At 43.9% G+C, this 9393-nt stretch overlaps 1 protein-coding gene across 2 annotated transcripts; it reads right to left on the reverse strand.

Annotated features, from left to right (window-relative positions):
* Positions 1-5746: 5746 nt before the first annotated feature.
* LOC146571683 (sperm axonemal maintenance protein CFAP97D1) lies at positions 5747-8778 on the reverse strand. Of its 2 annotated transcripts, none has more exons than XM_085280973.1 (5): positions 8448-8778; positions 6595-6675; positions 6376-6494; positions 6092-6275; positions 5747-5919 (listed from the first exon to the last, which is right to left on the reverse strand). In XM_085280973.1, exons 1-5 carry the CDS (start codon positions 8457-8459, stop codon positions 5830-5832), a joined length of 486 nt encoding a protein of 161 aa, XP_085137099.1. In that variant the 5' UTR covers positions 8460-8778; the 3' UTR covers positions 5747-5829. The 2 variants fall into 2 exon arrangements, with proteins under 2 accessions (XP_085137099.1, XP_085137098.1); XM_085280972.1 differs by lacking the exon at positions 8448-8778 and adding an exon at positions 7869-8416.
* Between the last annotated feature and the right edge of the window lie 615 nt (positions 8779-9393).

Below are 9393 nucleotides of genomic sequence, written 5' to 3' on the forward strand. Positions count from 1 at the left end.
AATGAAAACTCTCAAAACCATTAGTGCAACCTCCACAACATTTAGTCATTTGTGAGCATCATAGTGTCGCCTTCCTCTGAACAAACTGCAAATGCTCTTGGACGTATATCAGTTGCTTTCAAACAATTCTCTGCTGTAATCTGCTTTACTCTGTGTAGTTTCATGCAGTACAATGGCAATTCAGTGTATATACTCACAGAACATACAAAATGCATTATGTTACACAGGAAACGTTCTTACATTTCTCTCTGTAAAGTGTGGAGCTGGAAGCCAGAGCACCACTGCACACATTCATATACATTGTTGAGGTGGTTTCAGTCTGGCCAAAGGCAGAAGGCGTGGAAGAAATCGCACTGACAGAGAGCAACCACTGATGTCCCAGGCCGTTTTCCAGTTTGCACCAGTTTTGAGAAATACACAAACTGCTGTGCAAATGTTAATAGTGATGTGAGAAAACTGTAATAAACAAATAAAACACCGTGTATGTGTGAAGATGGCTGATCCAACAAAACATGGAGGTGGACACGGCGGTGCAGAGCAGTCGGCGGCATTTCCAGAACACTTTCCTCAAACATCTCTGATTGGATAAAAGTTTTACGGTAGAAAGATTGAAAGGTTGAATGTATATTGATAGATAGATAGATAGATAGATAGATAGATAGATAATGTTAAGAAATATACTCTAAAACACTTCTTCAGTAAAGACTCAGAGAAGAGAAACACATAGAACTTCTTGCTAGCAAGGGCGGCCTCCAAACTGAGGCTCGCGCTGAGGACTGCCCCGGTCTTTATTTATACTTCAGTGTGTGTGTGTGTGTGTGTGTGTGTGTGTGTGTGTGTGTGTGTGTGTGTGTGGGGTCCTGCTGATCAAAGGGTCGTATAACATGAAAGCACAAAAGGTACATCCTTGGTCATAAAGAGGGTAGTCTCCCCCTCACCCTAGATGGTTCATCCTAGATAACACAGTGAAGAAGTCCAGCAGTTCATCTAAACAAAAGGCACTTAGACTATAACAGACATAGCTACGTTAAAACAATAAAACAAGGTACGACCTCTCCCCATGCTCCCAGGATGTGGGGGTGGACGCTAAAACACCTTGAAGTGTTACAGGCCCCCTAGGATGAGACATTCTTTCAATATGCCACCAACTGTATACTTCTACACACAAATGATTACATGCAGCATTCTACCATATGCAAACTTATATCACTAAAAGATTATACTGACTACTAAGTACAATTTTCCTATTAACAGATAGATAGTATTGTAAATCCCATTGTCCTTCTCTCACCCCAACCAATCACAGCAGATGGCCCCGCCCCTCCCTGAGCCTGGTCCTGCTGGAGGTTTCTTCCTGTTAAAAGGGAGTTTTTCCTTCACTGTCACCAGTGTTGTTCATAGGGGGTCATATGATTGCTGGGTTTTCTCTGTATGTATATTTTTAGGGTCGACCTTACAGTATAAAGCACCTTGAGGCGACTGTTGTTGTGATTTGGCGCTGTGTGAATAACACTGAATTGAACTAAAATATGAACAAAATGAATGCAGTCCTGTAAAGCCCGATATGTGAGCACACACTAATACAAACACAAATCTCACTGCAAAAATCAACCAGTGACAATATTCAATTACAATTTTATATATAACATGAAATTCTTAGTCTCAAAATGAAGAAAATGCTGTTTTCATTCAGCTTTCATGCTGGATTGAGCAAATATGACGTTTTATCTGACAAACTAAAATATCAGTAGATAGTCTGATCTGAACAGAACTGACATCTGGAGTTTCCATATGGCACACTAATTATAACAGAGAAATTAGCCAAGACTCAGACATTTTGTAATGTATCTGTCCCAAACTGTACTGATTGGTTTGGATGGTAACAAAGACCAGTGAAAACATCAGGATTTTATCTTTCTGAGACATTTTAATGTGGCCTGAAAGTCAGTTGGACAGTCCTTCTTCTTTTAAAATAAATAAATATAAAAAATCATCATATATGTTCAAACTTTGTACCATAAAATCTGCATGTAAATCGTCCCGTGTTGACCTGTGATGGAACGACCCTGTTAGTAATATCTCATCATTATCACGTCGACTGCTGTAACAGAAGAGGAGCGGTCCAGTGTCTCGTGTACTTTTGCAACCCAGGGTCCTCCTGATACTCCTTCTGTGGGCTCCTTAAACAGTGCTGGCTGCTGGTTGGAGGCCCGGCTGCTCTGCATTAAGATTCAAGGCAGCGTTCCCGACAATCTGCCAATTTTGATAAACGGCTCAACATTTTCTCCAAATCCAGGACGGCTGAAGTCTACCCTCTCTTCCAGAGGGGATGAATCCGGCATGCTGACGATCTGACTGTTTTTGGTTTTTGTCAGAGATGAAAGTGAAAAGTAGGGAAATTTGGGAAATTTTCACCCTTTTTGTAGCTCAAGAAGGAAAGACGCTGAATTCAAGGAATGCAGTTAATAACAATAATAATAATAATAATAATAATAATAATAATAATAATAATAGCAACAACTTTATTTTTAAAGCGCTTTCAAACAAAGTGCTGTACAACTATTTGAAGCTAAAAAGATAAATAAAATAAAAGCGATACAGGTTAGACATTAAACTGTCATTATGTTGTTGTTATTATTATGTTACTATGTAGATTATAAATTAAAATAACACTGCAATTAAAACTGCTGAAACAGAATCAGAAACATGTCTGAGAGATGTTTCTGATTTCACACGGACCCCCTTATCCCTTCCTCCACCCACGACCAGTTCTAGGTTCCCTCCTGCACGCCCCACCACTCTAAAAATCCTATTAACGGCCCTGCAAAGGCCAGGACGTGGACAGAGAGCAGCTTCCCACGCGAAAGGCCCATTTTTAACGTTTTCATGGTCGTGGTTTTACACTGTCAGCCGAGGTTAACGTCAGGGAAAGACTGTGGTCCGATTTAATCCAGAAGAATGGGACTTTATCAGCATTTAGACAAAACCGCCTTCTTTCCATAACTTTACTTAAAGTGCTTTCATTTCCTAACCGCAGATCAGATTGTGGAATATGAATCGTGGTCTCGGGCGTGCAAACATCTCTCTGACCTTTACCCAGCGGCTCCTTTTACTGCCTCGGTGTAACCGTGAGAACAGCGACTCTGCTGCTCCTCTGGGGAACATCAGGCCCGAGATGTGATGAAGCAGGTCTGAGTGCTGCTGCTTCTGATCTTAATAAAGTGGAGTGCTGTAAAACACTGAAGCTACAGCCGCTCTCCAATAAGTGCCATGCTGGATTTTCAAGAAATCATCCTGCACATGCACATCTTTAGGCAGGAATATTTCAGCTCAACATTTAAAGGAGAGAGTCACTCAATCATTTCTGATCATTTAATGTTGCTTTTGTTGCCGGGAGAGTTGCCCGGACCTGCTTTACGGTTACAGGCGCCGTTAACTGTTCCCAGATGGCCCGCAGAGGTTCAGGTCCAGCCAGGGATCGGGACAGGCGCACAGCGTTAAAGGGCTTTTCCACAAACAGGTGAAGCTCTCACAGCGGCGCAGAGCTTCAGCTTAACCTGGATATCTGTTTCTTATCTGGCTTCGCTCACCCTAAAATCATCGGTGAGGCTGAGACGTCTCATGGAGGTGCTTATCAGCTCGATAAATTAACCCCAGGTTTCCCACTCTCTGTGTGTGTGTGTGTGTGTGTGTGTGTGTGTGTGTGTGATAAGATGAAGTCTTTTTAGTTGAAAACTGCTACATGGATAACGTCTATTTAAAGCCTGAAAACACAAATCTGTCAGGGCACAGAGGTCCAGCTCATCATCGTGCATTCCTTTACAGTAAAGTGTAGACGTGTGTGCAAGACCATTTTACCCAGCTGACGTGTCTGACAGCAAATACAGAGCAAATTAATGTTTTATAATAAGTCAACAAATACGAGGCTTAGGCGCCCTGGTTTGCATTATATCACTGTGTGAGCTCAGTGCGGCTCCAGCGTGAGTCTGTAATCTTTTCCAGAGACGCGCTTTCTGAAATTTCCATCGCTGCTCATCGCTGAGCAGAGACGAGTGTCTGCTGCCTCCTAGTGGAGAAATCAGGGGACAAGCTGAGACGTTGTCCGGTCCATACATGACCTCAGCAGAAATGTGCCCTAATTTATAATGAATTACTCCAGGGCTGTGTTCATATGGCGTTATTTTTGTGCCTCTGAGCGCACGTAAAAAAAAACGTTTGCAGGTGCAAGTGTTGCATTTTGAGGAGAAATTTATTTTGAGCGAAGAAAAGCTGAATCTGAGTGAACAAAATTCATTGCTGCGTATTTCAGTGTTTGCTATGTGTTTTGTGGCACAAATATAACGGTGTAGAGAAAGAGTTGAGCGCGCACGGGCAGAAATGTTGAGAGCGCGAGCGACACACTGCGAGCGAGCGCAAATTCAAAAGCTGAGCGAGAGGAGCTGCTGTTGTGTGTGTGTGCGTGTGTGTGTGTGCGTGTGTGCGTGTGCATGAATGTGTGTGTGCGTGCGCGCGCATGTGTGTGTGCGCGCGCATGTGTGTGTACGTGTGTATGTGCGGGGATAACAGCAAACACTGAAATACAGTTTTTGCACGCAGCAATGACTTTTGTTCACTCAAATTTCTCCTCAAAATGCAACACTTGCACCTGCAATTTTTTTTTACGTGCGCTCAGAGGCACAAAAATAACGCCATATGTTCATGGGCTCATACACAGGTGTGCAAAAGTGGAACCCCTTCACTCCAGGAGAGTGACGGGGTTAATAACAGAAGGATACCCGAAGTTCAGCATCTTTCATTTACAGTCAGCGACTCCTTCAGTCAAATATGAAAATATTTCATTCAAGTCCATCATGGGCAGAAACTAGCAGCTAGTTAACAGTGAAGGTCAGCAGGCTGACTAAACTAACCTTCACCCCTTTAAGTTCAATATCATTGCTAAATTAGTTTAATACTAAATGATCTACTCATGAGTGAGTGAAACCTCAAAAGCTGACTTAATAACTGAAGCTCCTTTTAATTCTGCTAGTTAGGCTCAAAGTGGTTAACTAACTCATTAATTAGGCAGAACCAAAGTATCCACTAGTTACGAGTTTTGACTTTAAAGGTGAGATTTTAGTTCATTACAGCAAATAAATCCAAGTAGGTAACTAGTAAAGGTAAAAATGATGAGCAACGAACTAGTTGAGCTCTTTTTTCACTTACCAGTAAAGTAGCAAGAAAAGTAAGGCTCAAAGTGTGTAGTTCACTGGAAAGGCCACTAGTTAATTAGTGAAGATCCCTAAGCTGATTAACTTGTTACTCTTTTAGTTTGATCTTTTAGATTACATACTACTTAACCTACAGTTAACTAGTATCTTTAGTACAACTTTGAGACAAATTGTGACTTTGTTCCCTAACTTGTCAAAATGCAGATCAGCTAACCGTGAAGGCAGCTATGTTAATTAGTGAGACTAGTGAGACCCAGATGTCCACTTGTTGCGCTCGCACATATGAGGAACACCAGGAACAGGGTTTTTCATACTTTGTACCATCTCCACATTTACTTTTTAGTGAAGCTCAGAGAACATTGATGAACCTGTTTGGTGCACAGCGCCACCTGCAGGTACCGTCACTAACCCTTTGGGGTAGAGTGGTAGGAAGGATGTGCAGGTACAGAAATGGACTTTTGTAAAACCTCTGAAATGAATCAGCCTTTGTGTGGAACAACGTGACCATGCACAGTTTGTGAAGAGAGGCAGAAACGTGATCATGCTCGGACCCTTTTATTATGGGACAGGACAGATGGTCTGGTTGGAGACAGACGGTTGTGTTTGTGTTTCAGGAGGTTTCTCAGTCGGTGCTGTCAGTGTTGGAGTCTCTGCAGCTCGCAGACGGCTCGCTGCTCTCCACGGCGGCAAACTTCACCTTTCTGCTCGGCCTCTGTGGACACAGAGACACCAGTGATCATCATCATCATCTACAGGGTTCCAGTATCCAGGGAACCTGGGAGTGCTGAGTGTGCACTGAAGAGCATTTTGTGAAGAGTTCTTACATTCAGCATCTTTGAACACCAGGATGTATCAGGACACCTGAGCAACCTCCGTCAACTCACCTGTTTGTCTGCTGGCTTTCTCGGGTAACGAGAAATGTTGTCCAGACGACGCTCCGTCCTCTCCCAGTCATCCAACCACAGCTGGCGGCGATACTCTGACTGGCGAGATGTGATTCGTTGGTAGATGGCCTGATTCTGATGGGTGACCAACAGAAGCTCGTGCTTCCTCTTGTTCGCATTCAGACTGGAAAAGATGAGAAATCAAAAGAGAAAACATGACACAGACACGCTGCTGTACGGAAACCCAGATACCCGTGAACGGCTTCATCATGAACACACCTTACCTCCTCAGGTGGTACTGGTTCCTGTGGTCCACGAGGCCTTTGGAGGAGAAGATGTCGGCTAGTTTGGAGGCCAGGAGGTGATTGTCTCTGTCGACGACTGACAGACGCTCATCCTGCAGCTGAAGCACAGAAGCAGATCCCAGTCCCTCAAACACAAGGTGTGTGTGTGTGTGTGTGTGTGTGTGTGTGTGTGTGTGTGTGTGTGTGTGTGTGTGTGACCTGCAGTTTTTTCAGCTTGAGCTGGATGTGAGCTGGTGTCCTGTTGCCCTTGGTGTCCACTGCAGGCAGGGCGGAGTTCACCTGAAAAGGTAAACCCAGGTCACTGTGACTCACCGGTTTATAGTTTTGTTTTTATTGTGAAGGACAATAAAACCAGTTTTTATTGGCACATCATCCTGGGGGAGGTGTAGGTGTTTTTCCTTTTTTCTTTAGCGTCTTTAATTCTTCATCGTTCTGGTCGTCCTTGTCCAGACTTGTTATCAGAGTCCTCTCTTCTTGCTGACGACCTGGTTTCTCTTCATAGTCATTCATATTTAATTCCTGCCTCCTGTGACTCGTTAAGTCTCTGTCACCTTTATCTTGTACTCTGTGTTTAGTTTTACTTCCCGCTCGTCTCGTTGTCTTGATTGTGTCCAGCTGTGTTTCCCTGGTTACCTCACGCGTGTTGAACCCCTCGGCCTGTGTCTGTTGCTGTGTCCTGTTTCTCTGTGTTACTGGAGTTTTGTCTGCTTCTGTTCAGAGATGTCTTCTATCATTTCTATAATCTAACACATTAGTGTTAACGTTTGTCAGAAGCTTCTGCATCATCTCTCAGATTGAAGCTCTGTAAAATAAAAGCTATGGCCTGTGGCCCCACCTCCTCCACCCAAGTTTCTGATTAATGTGCCATCTACATTTTAGCTGTTTTTGGTTGAAAATGTGAAGGTCAGTTGATACGAGCTAATATTATGATAGGAACATGTGCAGACATTTAATGTCAATTACAAAAATTAAACCAGTCAATGTTCACTTTGCACCAAAACCAACTCTGTTAACGAGCGAGCATTTGGCTGGAGTGTGGGGCCTCCCTGCTGCTGCGAGTCGGGGCGGCCTGCTTCTCCCCACCGCAGGGAAAAGGGTAACACCACCTGGGTCTGGGTGCAGTTCCCCCCTCCAGGGGCAAGGGTACGTAGACCCGGTTCTTAGAGTACGAGAAACTTTTGCGAGATCCCGAGGGCTCCACACTGAGTCAGTCCCCATAGACTTTCATGTTGAAACTTTACAGCAGGAATAACCGTGTTTATATCCTGATACCGAGCCCTAGTTTGGCCTCTAATCTAAACCAGTTTCCACCCGTCCTTCATTATCACCTCCAACTGTAGCTCCTTCAGTCCCACCTCACCTGAATCCAGCTCTGATGGAAAACCAGCACAGAGCCCTGTGTGTACCAGTGGCACCTTCCACCGTTCATCCTCCACCCTTCAGCCTCACCACCGTTCATCCTCCACCCTTACCTTCCTGCGGTGGTTTTCGTAGTTTATCTGGTCCCATCGCTGCTGCAGGTAACGGTTGGTGACGGGTTTCAGAGGCTGGTATGACTTGTGCATGTTTCTCAACTGGTGATAACCTGCAGCTCTATCACATCCATCCACCTCAGCAGGAGGTGTGTGTGTGTGTGTGTGTGTGTGTGTGTGTGTGTGTGTGTGTGTGTGTGTGTGTGTGTGTGTGTGTTTGCAGGCCTTGCAGGTTGTCACCATGGAGATGTACCCCTTTGTGCCATTGCAGCCAGGTAAGTTTCCTATTAATTATTACTGAGCTTATCCTCGAAACTATGCTGAGCACACACACACCTGGGATGACCATGCTTACTTACACCAGCTGAGTTGTCTTTTAACTTTGTGTCTGAACACACGTCACGCTTTTGCATTTTGTTTATGCTTCATTTTGTGATTTCTGCTCACTCGGCTCTGGTCCTGACTTTGTCTGGTTTCCTTCCTTTTTCTCCAAGTGGTTGCAGTAAGTTTGTTAATGGGATATCACAAGAAAATGAGCCTATCATAAATAAGAACCAAACAAAGTCAGTCATGGACTACCTTAAAATTCATTGAGTTTTTAATGCAGACAGAGCTTCATATGCAGAGGAAGGAGAAAGGAGGATGAAGATGGGGCTGCCAGGCAAGAGGAAAAGAAGAAGATCTCAAGGAGGTTTGTAGATGTAGTGAAGGAGGACTGGCAGCAGGTTGGCTGCTGGGATAGGAGGAGATGGAGGCAGATGATCTCCTGTAGCGACCTCTAAAGAGAGCAGCTGGGAGAAGAAGTGGCTCAAACCACTGTGAGGCATCTTACAGGGGAGTCGGCTTGAATGGCTAAACATGGATTGTTGTTCATGTTCATCTAAAATCTGCACAAAAGGTTAGAGCAGGGGTCGGCAACCTGCGGCTCTTTAGTACGGAGCCCCGCAGGGGACATGGGAGAAAAAAAATTAGGGAGAAAAAAAAAATTAAGACGGACTTTTGCGAGATCTCGCAAAAGTCCGTCTTAATTTTTTTTTTCTCCCATGTCCCCTGCGGGGCTCCGTACTTTAGTCCTTTTAGTGGTTTAGGAAAATAAATTATTTTTTTAAGTGTTTAGCTGAAGTGTATTTTATTTATATTAGTTCTTTTTTAACTTGTAGTTCTAAATTGGAAGATTATTGTGATATTGACATATAAAAATAAAATTATATTTTATTATTTTTTCATCGCTCAAAATAAGCGTCACACGCCGGCACGTGCAGAGGGGGGGGAGGGGGGCTAGAGGGGCTTGAGCACCCGCCCCTTTCCTGATGGGTGCCCAAAGTGCCCTTTTGTTGAGGCAACTTTTTAAAAAAAATTATTATTATTATTTTTAATGTGTGTGTGCGTGCGGAGTCCTGTCTGTGCCCCTCAACAATAATATTTAACTATTAATCACAGTTTTGCTAAATAAAAGGATCTGGCTTGCATCAGTCACATGATCACATTTGACGGCAGTCAATGGTCGCCCTTGACGGCAGAGCGC

This window comes from Mchenga conophoros, linkage group LG7, assembly GCF_057382185.1.
Source record: "Mchenga conophoros isolate Kocher_MC1m ecotype Shallow Benthic linkage group LG7, M_conophoros_male_GT1.1, whole genome shotgun sequence".
In the NCBI taxonomy this organism is placed as follows: domain Eukaryota; kingdom Metazoa; phylum Chordata; class Actinopteri; order Cichliformes; family Cichlidae; genus Mchenga; species Mchenga conophoros.